The 23,695-nt window shown below is 39.1% G+C and overlaps 1 protein-coding gene across 2 annotated transcripts in view; it reads right to left on the reverse strand.

Moving 5' to 3' along the window:
* The window catches only part of NADK2 (NAD kinase 2, mitochondrial), a 28,688-nt gene extending 11,983 nt beyond the window's left edge, over positions 1-16,705 (reverse strand). The window contains exons 1-5 of one of the 2 annotated variants that reach the window (XM_081942206.1): positions 15,987-16,705; positions 9,546-9,634; positions 6,895-6,983; positions 4,530-4,611; positions 925-1,008 (exon numbers count right to left, since the gene is read on the reverse strand). In XM_081942206.1, the coding sequence (XP_081798332.1) occupies positions 925-1,008; positions 4,530-4,611; positions 6,895-6,983; positions 9,546-9,634; positions 15,987-16,412 (770 nt within the window). In that variant the 5' untranslated portion in view covers positions 16,413-16,705. The remainder of the gene's footprint in view (positions 1-924; positions 1,009-4,529; positions 4,612-6,894; positions 6,984-9,545; positions 9,635-15,986) is intronic. The other variant, XM_081942207.1, reaches the window with a different exon arrangement.
* Between the last annotated feature and the right edge of the window lie 6,990 nt (positions 16,706-23,695).

Consider the following 23,695-nt stretch of genomic DNA (forward strand, 5'->3'; position numbering starts at 1 on the left):
GGAATTTATTATTATCTTAACGGAATTAAATTTCTGGTTGACCCTACAGTATATGATCAGCCTAAACAAACATACATATCTTTTTTTAAAAGCTATTCTGATTTTTTTATTTTCTTCTAATATTTATAGAGCCTTCTCTCATCATACCTTTCAAAATAAGGAACTCGTTGAAAAAAAAAGTGTTTTCTAACCAATTCCCTATTTCAGAACCTACATGATTTGCACTACATGTAGGAAAATATGATGGGTGCTACCATGTGAAATAGGGAAGGGAAGGAAGGATTCACCATTATTTTCAAGTTTATTCATAATTAAAACCTGTCTTAACATAATTAAATGAATTGTTCCTTCTGGAGATTCCAGCCAAGCCCATTCCTCCCACCATTTTTCTTGCTGACAGACTTTTGGCATGTTGTATCCACTGAATACATTCAGCTTCTTCTGGCTGTTATAAGAAGAGGTATGTGTGTCCCATTAGTTCTTTGTCCATTTTATTCAGCATTTCTGCAACTCTGTCATGGCTTCCTCAGACAGATTAGCACCCTGTTATCTCTCAGTAGCCTTCTTTTTTTAATGTCGGTACTGTTACCACTCTCTATTTAAAAAATAGTGAGTTTCATCATTAATTAATTACACTGTTGGATTACACTGATTTCTCCCTATATTAGTCATCATCATAGTTCCTGCCCATTTCTTGACAATATTTTGAGTTCATTTAAAACTGCCTTCAAAATATGTACATAAGTGCAAATTCATCATTGTTTTGCATTCAGTGATTCCTATACTTCTATATTAATATAGGATGGGAAAAATAATCATTAGGTTTTATCCACAATACATGTCAGTGACACTTAGACAATATTTGTCTAAAACTTAACAATATTTTTAAAGACAAAGTTCTCTAGAGATTTAAGTTTATATTACCTGAATTCACCATTATAAAGTTTCTGCAAAGCATCTGGAAATGAGTGCGTATATCGTACAGGTAAACACAAATGGCCCTCAGATCTGTATATAAAATAACAATGGAAAAATAATACATTGCATTAGAAAACAGTACATTTTTCAGGCAAAGATTTATTTTCTCTCACCCATTCTAAAAGAGGATTGTGTCATATAATAATGGATTATATTACTCTAACTGAATTTTCATGCATTTTAATTGGCAAATGAGGGACTGAGCAATTTATCAACAATTTCTTACAGACACGTCAATACACTAAAATCTTTTATTTCATAATTCTTGTTGACTTAAATTTAAATATTTAACTGTAAGCAGTGGACAAAAGCAACAACTCTCAAAAATAAACAAACATACCCATCACATTATTGAGGTATGCAATGTTAGCAAGCACAGAATAGTAATAAAAAATAGCAAGCGATAGAAATTAAAGGCACGGGTCATTTCTAGAAAAGGCAAAACACAGCAATACCATTTAATTCACTATTTCTTTTCATAATGTTCTACTCTACAAAGATGCTGCAGAGTCCAGAATGAACAGATGCACACTGAATACAAAAGTGAGTGACATGAAAGAAATACATAGAATGCAAGGGTGCAAATCAATTCATGTTTGAATTCAGGCACCAAAAGAATGTGACATGGTGTTTTGGAGTCAGCATCTTATTTTCCTGCAATTGCGAGGCCACTTCCCTATCCTGTTCTACCCCACTTCCTAAGTATTCCATTATGACTGCATTCAACTTATTTTGATATTTCTCTAGACCAGGGCTGTCAAACTCCTGGCCCATGGGCCGGATGCGTCACATGCTGGCAATGCTCTTGCCTGGTTTAGCGAAGGGGGAAAATGTCCCCATACGTCATGTGGTGCTGCCGTGACGTGAGTTTGACACCCCTGTTCTACTCAACCCCGTTCCAGATAACAAAGACAGTAGCAACATGCTCTTATACAGAAGCAGTTTTGCGTGCTTGACAAATATTCATTCCTTACAAAAAGCCACATTTTTATAATATCCACAATATAAGGAAATACATGTATGGTATTTTTAAATTAATTAATCTTAAGTAATCTTTAAATTAATCTTAATTAGAAGATTAATTTATCTTCTAATACTTATTCATACAGGATTTTCTCCTCCTGCAGTAGTTGTTCTTCCCCTCTCATTTCTTTTACTTCTTTTCCTCTTCCTCCATGTCCATTTTCCCCCAAGATTCACTCGACACTACCAAAGTGAATCAAAGCACCTCATCACCCAAGCATCCTTCACCAATCCTTTAAATTTTTATCATAAAAACAACTAACAATTTTACATGTGAACTGATTTCTTTATCATGTTTACATATGAAATAACTTATGCACAGACCACTTACATCATGTTCCTCTGCATGTTATCTGTCAATTCCATAAAATCAGATCATCTTCACTTAGATCTATTACATCACCCTCGTTTCTTTTAGTTTCATAGACATGCAAAACATGTTTAGGTACATTTTTATTGCAGCCAAAGTCAACTAAATGAACTTTTTACAAGCAGACTAAAAAGAAAAAAAATATGATTCCTGTCATTTGCGTCTCCTGCATGTCATGGTTATCACCATACCAGTCCAAAGATATTGATCTCCACTATCCATCATGGCTTTGATCTATCACAGCTGTCATGTAATATTTTAAATAATATAGAGAAACTGAGACTGAACTATCATCTTAATTATATCTATGCCATATGCAGCATTCCCTGCTCATAGTAACAATACTAGTAAATGTTGACACATTTTGGACAGAACATTGTAAGCAACTAATACTCAGTTTTGCCTCCTATAAAGCCTCTGAAGCCTGGGGAGGGCGAAAAATGGCTTTTAAAAAGGTTAATTTAGCTGGCCAGCGCGCGCATGCGCGCTGGCCAGCTGACAGGGCAGCGCCTCGCGTGCCCTGACAAATGGCTTCGCGTGCCATAGGTTCGTCATCACGGACATAGAGGCTATTTTGCAAGTTACCTACTGATGTTCACTTTCCATCAACTCATGGTATTAAAAACACATAGGTTTTAAAATAGGTTAATGTTACTATTTTCATATTAGGTGTTGCTGATTAAGAGAGCCAGTTTGATGCAGTGGCTAAGGCTCCAGGCTAAAAACTGGGAGACCATGAGTCCTGCTTTACACATAAAGTCAACTATGCAATGTTGGGTCAGTCTCTCTCTCTCTCAGCCCTAGGAAGATGGTCATGGCAAACCATTTGTCGAGAAAGGAATCAAGACTGATTTGAAGGCCACCCTCCCAATCCCATAAATTATAGAGACAAAGAAAGGGAGGAGATAATAGTACATGATAAATATTTAAAAGCAAAGACTTTATATTCTAATGTAGCAACATGCAAGAGACATAATTCATTTTGCTTAAAATGAAATGTCATTTTAATACATAATCAATGAATGGCAGTACATTGGATAACATTAGGTGTACAACCAAGTGGAAAGCACCACTATTTCAAGATAATCAAATACTATTATCAAATAACACTAATTTACTCTTAGAATAGCAATGCAGTGTTTACATTATAATGGACTCGGGGTATATAATTCATGAGCTAAAATGCTAATGAATGCACTTCTAATGGAAATTGTATTAGTTATCAGATGAAAATTATTTTGATGCTGATGAATACTAGTGTAGTATTAGAGTTAGTGTTGGGTTTGGATCAGGAAAACCAATATTCTAGCTCAATACTTAACCATGGAGTTCATTAACAATTTTGGGGCTTGTTATTATCTCTCACCTCAACCTATCCTATAGACTAATTGTGGGGGGAAATGAGAAAAGCAGGATGCAATGTTAGTAAGTAAATAAATACATTGATACTGAAATTTGTAGAACTCAATTTAGAACATTTGATTTATTTAGGCATATAGATAGAGCCAGTTTGGTCTAACTGTTAAGGCAGGGGCGTCCAAACTTGGGAACTTTAAGACTTGTGGACTTCAACTCCCAGAATTCCCCAGCCAGCGGCTGGCTGGGGAATTCTGGGAGTTGAAGTCCACAAGTCTTAAAGTTCCCAAGTTTGGACACCCCTGTGTTAAGGCATCTAACCCTAAGGCACCAAACTAGAAAGCGGGAGACCTGCCTTAGCCATGAAAGCCAGTTAGGTGACCTTGGGCCAATCACTATCTCTTAGTCCAACTTGCCATACAGGGTTGTTGTGGTGGGGAAAATAGGAACAAGGAGTATTGATTTTGTTCACCACCTTGAATTATTTGTAAATACAAATAAATAAATATTTAACATCAAAAATTTAAAAGTTACATGTATGAACCTACAGTAATACTTTGTACACTTACAGAACAATTCTGTTTTTCCTGATTAGCATAATACTGCTTCTGAATTAAGCTTTGACCATTTATGCTTCTGAGGACATTTTCATACAAGTAAAAGGTAAAACAAAATGTGGGGAAAAGGTTGAATAAAAGATAATACATCAGAAGTATCTATGGGGTTCAAATTTCTATAATGTGACAATTATTTATTTGGCTACCCAACCTTATCATAAGATGCCAGCAAATCTTAGGCTCACCTATCTGGATCTGTATTTATTCCAATAACTGGTTTTAATTGATCCAGCACCTTACTGGCCGCCAGAAGCATTGTTCCATCGCCTAGGAAAAATATAGGGTATCAGAGCATGTTTATATAATAATTTTTTAACATTCCAAAATGAAGTATTGGACAAACATCTTAAGGGGGAAAAGGGACTATATGTATTGTTATGTGCCTCAACACATCTGGGGGCTGTTAATGCATCTGGGGGCTGTTAAAGCTGAAAGAGTAGAGGTACATGCTCTCCTGAAGAGAATAATTCTTGAGTCAGGATTCAGACTCAGTTAAACTGATAATTATTTTTCATTTAGTAAAATATTCTGTTGGATGATTGTTAGATTCCCCATTGTGGGGAATTATGCATCCCATGGTCCTATCAGAGACACATACAGCAGCTCTCAGCAATGTCTCAGCAATATTCCACAGCATAGTATCTTTCTGACTACCTACAAGGTTTGGAAGCAGTGGTGGGTTCCTGCCGGATCGCAACGGATCGCGCGCGCTCCCTTTCGGCGCTAAACCCAGATCGCGCGCTCCCTTTCGGCGCTAAACCCGGATCGCGCGCTCCCTTTTGGCGCTAAACCCGGAAGTACGGTATTGCCCCACCCCTGGCGACGCGACGACGCTTGCCTGCGCTCCACCAGCTCGGCGGGGAACGAAGACGTTTCTCTGCTCAGCAATGTCTTCAGTGGAGTGGTGGCAGCCTGGCAGGCTGAGCCTGCGTCCCTTTCAGGCGCTCCGCTCCGCTGAGGAAACGTCTCCGTTCCCAGCCGAGCTGGTGGAGCGCAGGCAAGCGTCGTCGCGTCGCCAGGGGCGGGGCAAGACCGTACTTCCGGGTTTAGCGCCAAAAGGGAGCGCGCGATCCGGGTTTAGCGCCGAAAGGGAGCGCGCGCGATCCGTCGCGATCCGGCAGGAACCCACCACTGTTTGGAAGTCAGAGATATTATTTTGCAAAGGTGCATTTGAACAGGCAACTCCAGTCAATAATTATGAGGGAACATCATCAAGCCTGTGGCTACTCCAATATGGAGAATTAAATAGTCCTTTTGCCATATTTTTATTTGATGTAGTAAGTGGTATACAGTTGTTGAAATCATAGTATAACAATCAAAGACAGTAAGAAATTATAGTAAGAACAATCATCCATTATGATTTTCTTTAATATAGTAATTTTTTGTATCAGTGGCTATTGGGTTAAGATATTCTCGCCAAATAATAAATTCACCCATAAAACAATCCAAATACACTATTAAATTATACAATAAAGTACAAATACACTATCTAGCAAATTGTAACCTCTCTTCCTATACTTAATGGAATAACTAGATATTTTCTGAAACCCAAAAGACAAAGATTAAATAAAATGTCTGTTGAGAAGGATTTTTGGAATATTGGAGAGGTAACTGAAAATATCTATTTTCAAAACCTCATCAAATGGCATATTTGTATAGATGGGACTTAAAATGAGGTTTACCCTATTTGTTCACATGGGCAGATAAAAGTGGACGGTCAGATAACCTGGTTCTGAATTACACATAATCTTAAAAGTGACAACCAGCACCCTGGCAACTGGAACCATTTTCCATCGCTAAGCAATCTGGCTGTAAAGCACAGCTGCATCACTTAGCAGCAGCAATCCCAGCAGTCCAGTTGCCATCATTAACTGAATCATCCAGTCATTAAGCAAAGCAACTTCCTGCGGACTTCCCACAACTAAAGTAAGTGCAAAAGTCAATGGGAAGTTGCAAGTCCAAGGCTGGCAGGCAGGTTGCTGCTAGATTGGAGGGGGTGCATAAGAGTACACAAAACTGTAATAGAGGAACAATGCAGGCCAGGTGTGCAAGAGGTGCAACAAGGGTCAGGGAAAGTATGGTATGAGTCAGGGAATATATGTGAGAGGCATGACAACGTCCGGGAGGGTACATGAAGGTGTGGCATGGATTGAGAAATGTGTACGAGGGTGTATGGGAGGCACATGTCAAAGAGGGTGTGCAAGTGACTGGTGCAAGCTGGGAGGGCTGAGAGATGATGTGAAGATGGGAAAACTTATCCCAGAGGGAAGAGCAAGAGGTTCAGGGTAATCACACACTAGAATTTCTCAGGATATATCAGTAGGTAAGAAAGTAATAGCTTTAATTTGGCAAAATTCTGTCAATTAGTTGTAAGAAAATAAAGAATTGGACTTGATTGGATCTTGCAGTCTCACCAGGGCCTGCCAATTCACCAACATTTTAGCTTAGACTTACTTGTAGATTGGCAAATTTGGCTTTAATGTTGCTGCAAAAGTATTTATTCAAGTTTTCAATAACTCAAAATACATTTCCCCACTCACAAGTTAATACCTCCTGCTGCTATAACAGCATCTGCCCACCGGACGGTCTCTTCATCATAGTCTCTCCGTTTCACAAGCCGAACTTCAATCTTCTCATTTCTACAGAGAGATATTGAAAAGCAAGTGATTGTTCTGGTTTTCATAGTTAAGAAACGTAAAAAGTGAGGTCAGTCAATGCCTCCTAGAAAAAAAAGGAAGTGAAAAGTATATACACTGACAAAATTCAAACCGTGTTTCCCTGAAATTACGACATGTCCTGATAATAAGGCCATGCCACATTTTTTGGTGGGCAAAAATATAAGCCCTCCCCCTGGACAACCCCCCATCTCCAGCCAGGCAGAGCGCCGCTCACCAACCTAGCGGTATCCCGAAGGTGCCAAGCCACAGGAACCGGGGGGGGGGGAGGCAAAGGTGATTGCGTTGCTCAGCGCCTTCGGGATACCGCTAGGTTGGTGAACGGCTCTGTGCCCAGATGAAGAGGGGGGTTGGTGAGTGGGCTCCCAAAGAGCCGGGCACAGCCTCATGGGTGAATGGCTGTGTTGCACTGTCGCAGCAGCGCAACACAGCAGCCATGAAGCGACCACACTCATGAGCAGCCACCCGACAAACCCCCTTTCTAGCCGGCCACAACGCCATTCACTGACAGCAGCTGGCCTACAACCATAGAGCGTACGCCCAGAGCGGCCACTACTGGAAGAGTTGGTTTGGAAGCCGCAGAAAAAGCCATGCGGTGGCGGCAGTCCCCTGGCTCTGCGGAGAGAGCTGGGCCAGGGTATCGTGAGGCTGGGAGGCGCACGAGCGACAGCGGAACAGTCGCTCACGCAACCCCCCTCTCCAGCTGTGCAGAGCACCATTCACTACCATTTCGAAGGCACCAAGCTGCGGGAGCCAGGTGGTGGCGAACAGGTGCTCACGCGGCTTGGCGACACCCCTAGGTCAGTGAATGGGGCTGTGCCTGGCTGGAAAGGGGGTTTGTCGGGTGGCTGTTCATGAGTGCGGTCGCTTCATGGCTGCTGTGTTGTGCTGCTGCGACAGCGCAACACAGCCATTTGCCCATGAGGCTGTGCCCGTCTCTTTGGGAGCCCGCTCGCAAGAGAGCAGCTGCCCAGCAACCCCAAAACAATAAACCCTCCCCTCATAATAAGGCCCAAGCCATATTTTGTGTGTAAAAAGAAAATAAGACCCAGTCTTATTTTGGGGAAAACACGGTATGAACTATTGATAATCTTATGAAACAGATCAATACATCAGGCTGAGTTATCGTTTGCGTGAAAATATCCACTTATTGCATTCAACTCTCTCACATGTTAAATCCATGTAATCTATGTGTCTGTAAGGATTATACAACAGTATCAGAATTTTTGTTGCTGCTTTATTAAGGTGAACCCAATTGGAATAAGAAAAAATTAGGAACCAGTTTGGTATAGTGGTTAAGGCACCAGGCTGGAAATAAGGATGCCATGAATTCTAGCCTTGCTTTAGCTCTCATTCCTAGGAAGAGGCAATAGCAACCCACTTTAGAAAAATCTTGCCAAGAAAGCACCAGGAGTCAACACTGACTCAAAGGGATAACAACAATAAAAACAGACGTATTACTATACATAACAAGAAACAAAGAGCAAAATTATCTATTAGGACTTCAGATTTTATCTGCAGAGTGTTTCAAAGCATGCAGGATCTCAGCAAAGACATTTCTGCTTTAAGATATTGCATCTGTTACATTTGTATTCCCATCCACTCAGAAGTATCTTTTGAAGCTAAATCCAATTTGCTTCAGTGTTCATATACAAGTAGTCCTTGATTTACAACAAGTTCTTTAGCGACTGTTTGAAGTTACGACTGACCTCCCCAGCATAGCTTATAATCCGAATTTGGAGTTCTAATGGTCACACACATCCTTGCAGCCATGTGATTGTATTTTGGGTGCTCAACAATCAGCCTGCATTTATGGCTGTTTGCAGTATCCCACAGTCATGTTGGCAGTTCAAATTAGGTGTAGTGGCTAAGGCTCAGTTTGGTGTAGTGGCTAAGGCTCCAGCCTAGAAACCGAGAGACCATGAGCCCTAATGTATGTGCAAAGCCAGCTACATGACTTTGGGCCAGTTTCTAAGGCCTAGAAAAAAAGCCATGGCAAACTGCTTGCCAAGAAAGCTACAGGAACTTGTGCAAGCAGCCACCAGGAATCAAGACTGACTTGAAGGCAACCTTCCCAACTCCCACATTATAGCTTTAGATGTGATCACATTTTAGATGCTCAGGAACCAGCAAGTATTTATGGCTGTTTGCAATATCCCATGTTCTTGTGACCACAATATATGAGGTTTTTTTTTGCTGAAAATCGGTGTTTACTTCTCGTTTCTGGCAAAAAACACTCCTTGTGAACAATGGATTTGCTTAACAATTACTGCAAAAAAAGTTGTAAAACCGAGAGTGGCCATGTGGTGACCTGATTAACAATTGGCATGACTTATGACTGTAATTCCAGCTCAATTATAGTTGTAAGTAGAGGACTACTCTACTCTAGAGGACTGCACTATTGGATCAGAGTCATTATGTAATATTTTTAAAACAGGAAATATAAGAATAACATATAAATGTTCAGATGCTCTGTTCACTGACATTATTTCAATTATAATCAAAATTCTTGATATGTACCCTTACCTTAGACTAGTTACAATATGTTCCACATTTTTGGTATGAATCCGATGTCGCTCTAATAGACCACTATAATTAGATCCTTTTAATGCAAGCTGTGAAAGAGAAAATTGGAAAAACAAATTGAAATAACGCAGGCATTTAAAAAGATAGAATGCAAAGAATTAGAAACTTAAAAATTATTTTTCCACTAATTGAAACAAGTACATCAGTTAAAAATATTTTAAAATTAAAAAATAGTGTAAGAATTTGCAACACATTACCATTTTAAGCTATAAGCCTACAGACTTTATATATAAGCATTAACTGTGTTAATCAAATGTTATCTTAATGAACTGATCACTATGCCATCTACAAATAACTGCCTCACATCGGACTCCCACATAGGTTTCCCATCTTAACCCATCTCAAACCAAGAAACAATGGCTAATAACTTCAAAGCAAAATAGGAAATGAAGCCATGATTTCGAGTGAGCTTTATATTCTGCTTATTAGGAAGCTATCATCTACCATTTCCCAGTTAAAGATGATATTTTTACTCTGAATTTTATTTTCTGACTTCATTTTTCCTCAGTTTCAGTTAATATGACACTACTTAAATAAGGATTACATTGAAAAATACAACCTAGAACAATAATGTCAGTTACTTGGATCATCTCTATATTCCTAATGACCAGGGTTTTAATACTAGTATAAAATAATTCTCTGAGAACAGTCTATTAATCTCTTGGACAGATCATTCTTATAGACTTCCCATCCTGTAGAGAGGAGTAGTGGATTACGTCTATCTCTCATAAAACCACCCCATAGTTTTATCATTACAAAGGAATAGTTGCAATAACTTTTGCATTTTCTACTATCTAGTAAGTAATACACAAAATCACATGTGACCCAATTACATGAATAGGGCTGTCAACAAATTGGAAGAGCTCCAAAGCTGTTGTGTAATCACACATTTGAATTATTTCAATCACGGTAACCAAACAGAAAATAGAATTTAAAATAAACCTAGTAAATCAATGAAAATATAAAACAAGTGGGAAAACAGAATCAGCCATATTTTAATAGGCACTATTTTCAATAACCACTTCATTACAATTCTCTACAGCCCTCAAAATTTTGGCTGCATTGTCTGTATTCATTGTCAGACTATTTAGTTAATTGGACATATTTTGAAAGATACACAGAACTACAAGTATTTGACTGACTAAACTGAAAGAGTATTGTCTGAATATAGTCAATGCTGCATGTATAGAGATAAACTACGGTAGATTCTTAATATACAACTTGTGTACATTATAAATTCACAATGAAGTGAGTATATGGCCAGCAAAAAGCTAGAGGAAACAATGCTATATTTCATTTCATTTCATTTTAATTAAGCAGTCAAGTTAATACAATAATGAATCAAAAAGGAATTAAAACATCAACTCTTTACAAAATTACTCAATATACCTGACTACAGTTGGTCAGAAATAATGAAAAAGATACATAATATTTCTATAGTAATCCCTGCTCAGAGCACTTCTCAATGAATGTAACCCACATATTACATTGTGAATGCTGTGTGTGTTATTTACCTCCAGGAATTTTGAAATACCATGCTATTTTTTTTAAAAAAAAATCAGGACTTTCAAAACCTTTCAAAATATGTATATCAGAAGTCTAAAGTAAAAGACCTTCACACCAGGTCATAATTAGAATGGCACAACTGCTGCTATATCTTAGTTTCACAATAAACTCATATGTACATAAGTCACATTGCAAGTGAACTCCTTATCCGAGCTAACTGAAATGTTCAACTCTGCTCTATTTAATGACAACACAGTTTAATATGAGGCATTTTACCTGTTCTGATTCTAGAGTCTGATGTGTGACATCCTTCCAAAAAAATAATCTACTGAAAAGTTGATGTTTTTATGGATTTGCTTATAAATAAGGAATGGTTATAGGAGGAAGAGATATGTTCAATTTTACAGTGAAGAGCTATCAAATTTGTTTATACTTGTGATGAGGAGTGGAACTAATTTCTTTATATGTTTCTTTTCTTTATATTTCATTTTTTCGTTTTTCACCTTTACTTTTCTTTCTTTCCAAGTTTACTTTGTGTATATATATATATATATATATATATATATATATATATATATATATATATATATATATATATATATATATATATATATATATATATATATATATATATATATATATATATATATATATATATATATATATCTCCATCCCATTAACACCTATTAACTACATATATCAAAAGACAATGTTTCAATCCAGTCATATAATGAAACTAATTTAGTTCACTGAAAATGTTTCTTTAACTAAAGCTAATGTCTCCAAATGTCTGACCTTTGGATAATGCTATCAGAACATGTCGTAAATACTCACTATCAGAGACTTTTCCAGGGACTCTGAAAAAGTCAACAAAGCCAATCTCATCGGGTTAAGAATGTCCTACCAAAATTACATTCCAGGAAAAAAAAGACTGCAAAAGATAATTATATATATGTTTCAGTCTTTATATTCTAGTCTACAATTTATTTTCTTAGTGATACTGAAGTGTAATCATAACTGGGTTACAAAAACCCCTTAAATATTAATTATTCTAGGTAAAGATTAAAATTGATTATTAGCCTACTGCCCTGAATAAATATTAAGGGTGCCTAAAGAACTGCAAGAAAGAGAGGGAAATTATTTCTATGACTGTCAGAAACAATTCTTCATCTATGGTAAATTGCCAACTTTATCTAGTTCCAATTTCTTAGACACTCGAAATGAACATTTCAGCAAAACTGGAGCAACTAAAAAACACAAGTTATCTTGTTTTATTTCACTAGCTGTTAAGTTTATTTGTCAATAACTTGTGTGTGCGTGTATGTAGATGCGCGCGCACACACACACACACACACACGAGTTGGTTAAACTGACTGACGAAGTGGGGAAGTGTGAGCTTTGCAAATAATTTCTGCCTGTGTTTCTAATATTTTTCTATCTAATCTCCCTTTTGTTTCAAATTCAGGGTCATTTTCGTTTAGGATAAATACAATAGAAAGAAGCAAAAACCATAACAGTGTTTAAAGAAGTTATTTAGTAACTATTTTATCGCTACTGAATAGACAAAAGTGTTTCAAATGAGTACCAACATTTCTAAATCCTTGGGAAAAGACTGAAATGTTTTGCTAATTAACAGAATGAATACAAGTGATCAGGGAGCGTTGCTTCCACAATCAAAGCACCCTCTGCATATAAGATCAGAATCAGCACAGTGACACCACTTTAAGGAACCGCCACTGCTGCCATCTGAAAAACAGAGCAAGACTTGAATGAGAAGTAAGAGCTTAACAGTACTATGTTCCATGGACAAAATCTGGCTCTACTCTATTCCCCAACAACAAATCACTGATGATTGTGTGAAAGTACTGCTCTACAGTAAGCTACTTATTCTGGAGAAACTGTTTTGAAGTTTGGGGGAGGGGGGGAACAGTAGTCTAGCAACTGTAAACAATACATCCACATGGCTCTAAAAAAAACTGCTGCCAAGAAAAAGTAAGCTGGATTGAATGGGAACGGAACTAAAAAAAAAGTTTACCCAGGAGCAAAACAAATGCTTTTGGTGGAATATATTATTTCTGTCTGCATTCATCTAGTCCACTTCAAAATATTACAGGATGCCCAGGACAGATCTGGGAGATGTAAAAGAACTGAAATTGAATTGTTTTTAAGGTCTTATTTTATCTCATTCATATTTTTTCTTCTTAGATCCCCCCCTCCCCCCAAGTACAGGATCTGCTTTTTCTGGATCAAACAAATGATGATCCATTGGTTGATCAGGAATTGACCAACAAGCCAGGAATTGTTACCTAAGCCAGTCATTGTGGGCTGAGAGAGTGACTGGCTCAAGGTCACCCAGCCAGCGTTCAAGCTTAAGACAGAACAAGAACTCCGTCTCCTGGTTTCTAGTCTGGTGCCTTAACCTCTAGATCAGGGGTGTCCAAACTTGGGAACTTTTAAGACTTGTGGACTTCAACTCCCAGAATTCCCCAGCCAGCTGGCTGGGGAATTCTGGGAGTTGAAGTCCACAAGTCTTAAAGTTCCCAAGTTTGGACACCCCTGATCTAGATCAAACTGGCTCTCATTTTATTTCACTGATATTTACTTATTTACTTTATGCTTTACAGTATGCATATATTTAAAATTAATCAGAATGGCTGACATTGCATTTCACATAAGCATTTTAAAAAAGGTACCATAATTTCAGCATGCTTAAGAATGAAGAATTAACAACTAAAATAGATAACTGAAGTATCAAGCCAAGATTCTCCAGTCTGGAGTACTGCCTGGAAGTGATAGAAGTTGAAATCAAACACACTTAAATCTTCTAGATTATTGAAGACTGAACAGCCAAAAACATGATTAAAAATTGAACATCTGAAGAATGTAATGTTCCATGTTATTGCTTAACTGCTTATCTTTAGCTGTTCATTTACATAATTTTAATACTATGAAAGAATATAATTCCTTAGAAGATGCATTGATGGCTGAATGGAATTCATCAACTTAATGGAGAACAAGTATGCTAATTAGTATCAGTCATAAAAGCTATTTCTATTATCAAGGCTTGTATGCTTCTAACGGCCAGTTGCTCTGGAACAAGTAACTGCTATTTACTTGTTCTGTTTACAGCAGTGGTTCTCAACCTTCCCAATACTACGACCCTTTAATACAGTTCCTCATGTTGTGGTGACCCCCAACCATAAAATTGGTGTCTCTGTTCCTAAGACCATCGAAAATATGTGTTTTCCGGTGGTCTTAGCCGACCCCTATGAAAGGGTTATTCGACCCTCAAAGGGGTCCCGACCCACAGGTTGAGAACCACTGGTTTACAGGAACATAATGACCAACTAAATAGAACTTAATTTGATCCTTTGAAATTGTTCTAAATATTGCCCAAAATAGTTACAGCCTACTGTACAACTCTGAATAGAAGGATGAGGCAAACCCATGTGCTTCAACAGTCTTCCCTAAATGACCCGTCATACAGTAATCTCAGAATTACTGTATCAATCAATCATCATAACTGAATTCTGAAACCTGGCATTCCAAAACATCAGAAGACAGTACTGTAACATTTATAGCAAGACCAATGAACTGCTTGAAAGTGGGTAGGTGCTATTTCTAATTGATATTTCTTGGACAATAAAAAAAGTTTAGTAACCAAACCTTACAGTAAAAAGGGGACTGGTACTTCTTTGTCAACTGTTGCTGCTCTGTGTAACTGAGAACAGATAAATTATAATTGTCTCTTCCCTGAATTATGTAATTACATTGTAAAGTCATCTGATTTAAGTACCGGCTACAATATATTGATTAAAACATAACTTCTTATGTATTAACTGTAAACTGGTTAAAGAAAATGAGTACGCGAGAAGAACATATGTAGCCCAACTTTCTTTCTTGTAACCCAAGGTCTACTGGATCAGCCTCCATATTCAATCACCAGGCAGTATATGAAATAGATTTATTGGTTTTATCTCTATGCTTTCTAATCATACTTATGTGTATATCAAGGCCTATGGAAAAGCAAGATCTGGATGTACTACCTTCAAGAGAACAAATCTTACACCAATGTTGAGATCTGTTTTGGTGTAACTTTTGTAAATTTCTTCAAACACAGCCAATGGAGTTGACCAGGGACTGTTGATTCCACAATAACTGAATCTGGCTATAGAGCAGTGGTTCCCAAGGGGGCCATTTGATTTTTAATGGGGGGAATTTGAACCTTGTTTAAACTAAGTTAATGGCCTTTTAGGCTTCCTCTGCATGAGTAGACTTCACTTTTTAAGTAAAGTAAGAATTATATGTTGGGGGGGGGGGACATCAGAATTTTAAAGAAGCTTAGATGGGGCATGGCCGAAAAAAGGTTGGGAACCACTGCTCTGGAGTCTAGGATGTTAAACAACGATACTTGGTTTGGAACTCTTGCTCTCCAATAGCCCACTTTTCTTCCCCCTGGAACTCAAGGCAACCTGAATAAAAACTTCCAAATTCAAATCAAACCTTTATTAAAATAGCTGCACCACCTACATATGCACACATTATAAAGCCCCCTTTTTCCCCCTGCTCCAAGACCCCTGCCATAAAAAAGAGAGGCACAGACCAACCAGAGATTGTCCACTAAGTTTCTCTTAAGTTTTCAAATGGTGCAAGGACCAGGTCTGTGAAGCCTTTAAGGCAGCCTTCCTCACCTGAGGCCGGCCAGGTACGTTGGAGTTCTCCCTCGGTCCCGCAACCTGGGACACCTGGAGGGGGTGTGAGAAACCACCAAAAAATGCCCCCCCACACCTGCAACCCCCCCCCCCACCGCCTCTAGGCTCCTGCGTCTCCTTTCCCCGCGGGGAAAAGCCCACTCGAGGCGCCGCCGCCGCTCACCAGCTGCTTGAGATCCTCTTCGGAGAGCCCCGCATAGCGGTACCGCTGCTGCTCGAACTCGTAACGGGTCGTCTTGGCCACCACCACTACCCGGGATGGGCGGAAGGCGCTGTCGGCCTTGGAGGAAAAGCTGGAGCGGCCGCCGGAGCCGAGGCACCGCCGCGAAGGGGAAGGAGAAGGAAGGGGAAAGGAGGGCGGCGACGAAGACGAAAACGACGGCGACGACCCTTCTCCCGCCAGCGACGGGCAACGCAGGGGGAGTCCAGCTGTGGCGGCGGCGAAGGAAGAAGCCGAGGGCTCAGCCAAGCGGACGCGCGGGACGGCGAGCTGCCTCCTTGGCGGCGGTTGCCGCCGTAAAGATTTGAGCAAGGCGCGAAGGGTGGCACCGGGACTGCCGCCACTCAGGTAGCTTGGGAGGCAGGTCATAGCCCGGGGTCGGGAGAGTACTCCGGGAGCCACCGCCGCTGCCGAAGGCTGCCTTATAAGCGGGGAAGGCGAAAAGAAGAACGGAGCGGCGACCTTCCCTCAGGTTGGTTTGGTGGGGTTTTTTTGCGCCTCAACAGCGCGCTTCGTGCTCTCGAGACGGAGGCGGGGTCCCTACGCGCGCACGCCTTTCGCTCGTGCGTGCCACTTGACATCCGCGCGCGCAGGTGGCTGCGTGCGCGCTCGACTAAGAGCGCTCCGAACCCTAGAGGGGGGCGGGGCGGGGAAAGAGACGCGGAGAAACAGCAATGCACGCTCCCCGCACGCGCGGCTTCAAGTCCCTCCCCCTACCTCACCGACTCTTCCTTTCCCCCCCCCTTCCCATCCGAACGTCCCGTACCCTACTCGTCCGCAGCCTGTCGGGAACGTCACTTTGCCTTCTGCGCCTGTGCGGGTGTTTTGACCAATCGGGAAGGAAAGAGCTGTCTCTAACTAGTTTCGGAAGGAGAACGCCATGTGGGTAAAGGCGGTGGCTTTCCCAAAAAGAGCGACGCCTTTGCCTCCTGGGCTTGTGCGCCAGCGGGAGTGTCGCAGCGTTCTTTTAACGCGCCATTCGGCTTTCCGTACCTTCAGACGTTTAAACGTGGGGAAACTGCACTCCCAACGGTTTTAGAGAAGGGGCTGAGTGGAGTGTGGTTTCCTGCTGTCCCCATTTATTCGTACCTATTTCATTCATACTCATGTTTATTCTTATACCTATTATCTTGTAAATGATTGACAAATCAAATAAATAAATCAAATAAATTCCGCAAGTCCGAACTTTTGAGTTTGTGTATGTTGCCCGGACTTACCTAGTTTTATTTGCAGTTCGATTATTGGCACTAATGAAATGAATAGCCTCAATATATTCTTCCCAAGGTAGTTGATTGCAAAGTATCCAAAAAACTGCTACACCATCTCCAAGATGAAACATTGTTTGCTTTTGGCGGGAGTCAATTAAAATACATTTCCAACCCTCATTTAATATTTGCACTCCTATATGGAGCCAGCAAGCTCCTTGTGGGAGGTTCCATTCAAGCACAAGAAGTTGCTTTTTTGATCACAAATTAGCTCTGTGTGGGAAGGCTTTTTAAATGATTCCCATAGAGGCATTGAATTGGAACCTGTTCTGGAAGATACTGGGAGCATAGAGGAATCCAGAAGCATTTGGCTCTTCAAGAAGCCATCAAAAAAACTCAGGCATGTTTTTTAGATTTGCTATATTTTTATTAGTATTGTCTAAGCATATAAATCCTGATCTTTTAAATTCCCAAGTCACACAGGACACACATAATGCCAATTTTCAATTCTGTAGAAATTAAGGAAACTGGTTTATATTGAACCTGGCCATGGGTGTATCTAATCCAGCATTCTTAGTTTAGGCTGATTGACCAGTGGCCCTTTAGGATTTCAGAGAATTTTCTGCTGGTGTACTTGGAGTAAGAAATGCAGTTTACTAGTATTAGTATGTGCAATGCATTTGTTTTCCCACTGAATTGCCACCCTATCCACTCATCACTAAAATCACCCCTTTCCTCTTTTCAGAGACTGATTTTCCTTTTCACCCTAGCAAATTAAAAGGCATAAGGGTTTGTGCATCAACAGAGCAATCTAGGATGCATAGAATGATCTAGGATTAAAATTAGTGGGAGGAGAAAGGGAGGGGAAGACTTATTGGTTATGTTGATTACAAATGAGATGGGCTGCAAGTACCTGAAAAGGGTTAAAAACCCATTGTGTTTGTTTTTAGCTCTTTTGAGATAGCCCAAAATCCCTTTGATGATTCTACAATCTTTCAACCATGCTGCTTTTCTTTTTCCCCAAAATGATCCCTTTGGGATCTGCAATAGAATTTTCTTGAAGACTGAAATGCTTTGACATTTGTTGGCAACAAATCCTTTCTGATTTTTGGCTACCACAGTTCACTCTCTTCCTACAGGGCCATGGCAAAGGTATGCTAACTGGACAATCCAATAACCTGTATTACAATATAATACAAATAAGCCAAACTCTCTTACTTATAAGCAATATTTTCTTTACATGTATATGCTTTCTACTTACTGCAGAAAGATTGTTGGTGCATGTTTATCCATACATTTTATAGAAAATAAGTGCTATACACTAAACATTAATTCAATGGTCCCAGGAGGCTGTTTAAGAAATGGTTCTGATTGGCAAACCTTTGTACTCATTAAAGCAAATTCAAAGTGTCCATTACTGAACTTCAAAAATCTAAGATATAAAATTGCTGGCAAGTAAATATTGAGTTGCTCCTAATTAGCGTGTAATAACTGAACCAGGGCCTCATGTGAGAACCTATTTAATTTAAAGCTTATGGTATAAAATAAATATTTTTTAGTTTTTACACATGTATACATGTTTACATCTTACAGATTTTGAGGCATTTTTGAAATACTGTCATACATGAAGGTTAAATACAATTATGCAGAGGAAAGGAAACATACATAGGTTGATGTTAACTCATTGTAATTCATAGAAAATGTGCATAGGTTAAAGTTAAAAGATATTTATTGGTGTAAAGTCAAGATTCATTTTAGATTCATTTGATTAAATAAATTTGTAAATATGCATTGAGGAAGAAAAGGCAGATGATTCACTGATTAAAAGCCAAAAAACACATGAAATTTTATTTTTTTCTCTATTTAGTACACAATAATATCTACCCTATATATGAAACACATATGTAAGCAGTTATATGAGAAAAATATACTTTTTTGAATCTACTTGATATTGCAATAATAATATTAATACATTATATAAAACACAAGAATATAAAAGATAAATGTCATTGATCCTAGCAAAGTTCATATGCCCTCTCATATGCCATATGTTTTCCCCATTTAATAAAATAGGAATAATAAAATATCTATATTTACAGGCAACATAAATAGCTTATTTGTACATCCTTCAATAGCTATAATTATTTTAATAATTTTAATATGTATCTGAAAATATTTTGAAATCTATTAAGGCCAGTTTAGATTAGTGCATATTTTGTGTTTAAAGATTTAAATCATTGTTATACAGTGTATCCTGCTTTTTCTCAGAGAGCTCAAGGGACTTGCAAAGGATCTCTCTTAATTTTATTTCCACAGTAACCCTGCAGGATGGGATGGCATGACTTAGATTTATTGGCCCAATGTTACTGAGTAAATACTATAATTTAGATCTGGGTCCCTCAGGTCCAACCTTTTAATAACAACACTACTCATCTTAAAGTGCAAAATGTGGGATTTTTAAATTTTTCTCTCTTGGAACTGTGAGCCAAAGTGTTTACTTTAGACAAAAACACTTTCATTTTAAAAGCGATACAAGACCATCATATGGACCATTACCCATAGTATTTTGGATCCTGCAGTCTTTGATTCAAAGTAAGATTGTGTATATAATCAATACATTTCCTCTCGTGGGAATAAATGCTATTATGTGAATGTTAAAAAAAAGAGGACTCAGCACCTTATTAGGAATTATAGTTAGCATATATAATGAGACTTATACCTGTGACAGTGCATCATTATAACCAAAACAGCTGAAATTTGTAACTTCACTAGGTTTTTAGAAAATTTATTTTAAGACATTTTGCTCGGCTAAAAGACCTTGAATTGGACTAGATTAGAGTGGAGCAATAGATCAAAGAAAAAAACAATCTGTGAGACTCATTCTGAGTCAGACCAGTTGCTAAATAATTGACTGTTGCACTTTACAAACAGATAAGCACTATTTAATAACTTACCCATTTGGTAATGTGTTCAAACTTTGATCTGGAACTTACTTGATTATTATGGGTGCATTTGTAACTAGCAAAATTATGAGAATTGAAGTCCAGTACGTTTAGAACACTCTTTTCAAACTTCTGGAAAACTTCTGGGAGTTAAATTCCACACATGTACCAAGTTTGAAAAAATGGATTTAGAAGAGGGTAGGTTGTAAAAAGTTGATTTAAGCTATAATACACAGGCCTTTTTTATCCAGGGACTTAAAAAAAAATCAAGACAAAAACTTGTTCAAAGTGTCCAAGGATGGCAAGAGGTGTAAGGAGCCCTTTTTTAACTTTCTTTTATGTTGGGTGGGTTGGTAAAGAAGGTACCTCCAACTTAATGAAGCTATTTTATATTTAAAGAAACAGAAAAGTTGTCATCTTAGAAGTGGAGAATACCCCCATTCTCTTGGTAGAAAGGGCATAGTTGTAAAATCTGACAAATTCTATCGATAGGCCCTGAATTCATTTTTACAATCTGATGATGCTATTCTTTATTAGTTGGAGATTATCAACAGAGTTGCGTCCTTTCAGAAACTTAGGTTATTTCACTGTTGCCAAACATCATGATCACTGCCACAGAGTTGCCTGTCAAATATTTCATTAATTTACATCAGCTGCTGGGGATTCGCAGGCGTTCGGGGGAACCTCTAGCTAAGATTCTGTGCAGTTCAAATCCTACTCCCAAATCCTACTCCTAGTTGGTCCCACCCACCCCACCCCTCCCAGGAGTCCCCATGTGGCCCATTTTGGATGCAGGTAAGTGCAGGGCGCGCGGGGAGGCTTGGGGACGGCGAAAAACATGCCTACTGGAAGTTTGGGAAGGTCGGGAACGGGTCCGTTTCTGGGAAGGCCATTTTTGCCCTCCTGGAGGCTCTAGAAAAGCCTCCAGAGCACGGGGAGGGCAACCCCCTCCCCTGTGGTGCAGGAGGCCAACTAGGCCATGCCCACCATGGCCACGCCCCCAACAAATGGGCAGAGAACCCCTTGCTAAAATTTTTGAAGCCCACCCCTGGTTTACATCTATAATATCTTTAAATGCAAATGGGAACATCATTGTCATGGGATCCAAGTGGGTCAGACTGACCAAAGCATCATTATGAAATTGTGATACAAGCTCTGCCCTTTTTCTGCCTGCACTGTGAGGTTGGGCATGCATGCATTATAGCATGATGCTATAATGCTGCCTGTTAACATTCCAGTGAAAAGCATCAAAATCCCACAGAGGCCACTGAGTAACAGAGCTTCAATAGTTTGGGTGGAATTATATCTAGTTATGAGATCCCACTTTTTAAGCACTTCTTTTCTATAATTTGCTATAACTTCTGTAACCTGCTATAACTAGGGCCCCATCAGGGTTGTTGTGTTTGACTTTGGGGGGCCAGGGTGGGTGTGGCCAGGGTGGGTGTGGCCAGCTCAACATCACTTGTGTTGGGGGCACCTGTGGTGGTCCAAGTGCTCTGCCTGTGAAAATGGGCTCCCAAGCTCCGTTTCGGCTGCGATGGCCTCCTGCAACCCTCTGCCAGCAAAAACAGAGCTCAGAAGGGTCGCCCACAGCCCTCCCGAGCTCTGTTTTTGCTGGGAGAGGCACTGGGGTCCAGTCCTTTGCTGTTTCCAGGGCAGTCTTGCTGGCCTGATCTGAGCACCCCTCAGGCCAGATCTGGCCCCCAGGACTTAAGTTTGACACCCCTGGCCTAGAACGTATATTTCTTAGCAGGAAGAGGAAGGAGAGGTAAGACATATCTAGTATTCAGACATTACGGACAAAAGAACCCAAGCTGGAAGCTAAATAGCATAAGCATGTTCCTTTCAAGAAAAGACACAATTTTAATAGGATTTTTCTCAAAAGGTAAAGCCTCAAGACAACTCAGCAGGAGGAGATCTATACATTTTTCTTGTAAGTAATACAGAAGTATTGCCATTGCCCCCTTCTGGGACTAAGAGTGATAAAAGAGGTGTAGAAATGGTCTATTAAAAAAAAGACAAAAATGATGTAGGATAGATTTGAAGCTGTATATTAATAGGCTTAATATGATATTATTAGGCTTCATCCTATATCCACTTAACAGTTGGCTACGAACTGCTGAATCTAGTAGGATTTAGTTCCAAATAAATATTCAAAGGATTACATCATACAACCCACAGAAACCAATAATATTCAATCATACTTATTTATATGGGAAATAACAGCATGTTTTTTCTCCTTTACAATGATTTCTTTTCCATCCACAGTTGATGAATTCATTGTTAACTTTGGGAATACTCTTTGGACTGCTAAGTGTACTGTTTTGAGAGATACACTCTTAGCAAACGTACTAGCTTTTAGTAGTTAATAATAAAACTATCATCTTTGGCAGTAAGATATGTCACAAAATTGTTAGCAAGATCTCAGAAACATTTCTGTCACATCTTTTAAGGCATACAAGATAAATTAATCTTCAATATACAGTAAACCTAGTATCTACTGGACGCATAATCCTAAAATAATGGATGATTGTCCAAATGAAAAGATTAAAAGCCTGAAACCTGGCAAAATAAAAGAGGGAAAATGTACTAACATTTGAGGATCATTACAGTACCATAATAATTAAGATGAAGAACTCAGTTCTTTAAAAATATTATGAACTGGAAATCAGAAAAGGAGGCAGACAGACTATTGAATAACAAGAAAGTTAAAGATGTGATTACAAAGAAAATGAATGAATTATTTGGCTTAATCTTGAAAGACACAAAACAGACACCCATTCCAAAAATAAACAGGGCATTCTGAATCAGCATAGCATCTGCAAACAAATTCTGCCTCACTCTTTTATGAGCTTTGTGATAACATGGTGCCATGATGTTTTAACCATGGTTTTAAAACAAACCTAGGAACTGTGGCCCATATATAATGAAAGTATAATTTTCTGAGGCCTAGTGGACTATGAATTCTACTTCTGCCTTAGGCACAAAGCCAGGTGGGTGACCTTGGGCCAGTCACTTTCAAATTCAGGAGACCCAAATGTGTTTTTTTGAGCGGCAAGTGGACTTTCTGTTCGCTTCTCATCCAAGAAACTTCTTCAGCTCTGACGGGAATGCAAATGACCAGCTGTCTGCAAGGAATATAAATCCTTCCATTCCCCACCATCCAGTCAGAGCTGAAGAAGCGTCTTGTATGAGAGCGAAACGTCTTCAAAGAAAAAACAGAAAGTCCAGTTGCCTCTTGAAAAAGCACCTTTGGGACAACCATGATCTGGATGACTAAGAATCTCCATTGACGGCAGATATTTTAATTGGGTATTTTTTAGGGTATTTAAATATTGCTTTTAACTACTTTACTTCAGATATGTACAGTTTCTTATTGCCTCCTCTTTGTGTTTGTATTTTCTATTTATTGATGTGTTTTTTTTTGACTGTACACCGCCCCGAGTCCCTTTGGGGAGAGGGAGTGGTATAAAAATCTAAATAAAAGTAAAGTAAAGTAAGAAGG

Source organism: Natrix helvetica (genome assembly GCF_964273705.1).
Source record: "Natrix helvetica genome assembly, chromosome: 2".
NCBI classification, from domain to species: domain Eukaryota; kingdom Metazoa; phylum Chordata; class Lepidosauria; order Squamata; family Natricidae; genus Natrix; species Natrix helvetica.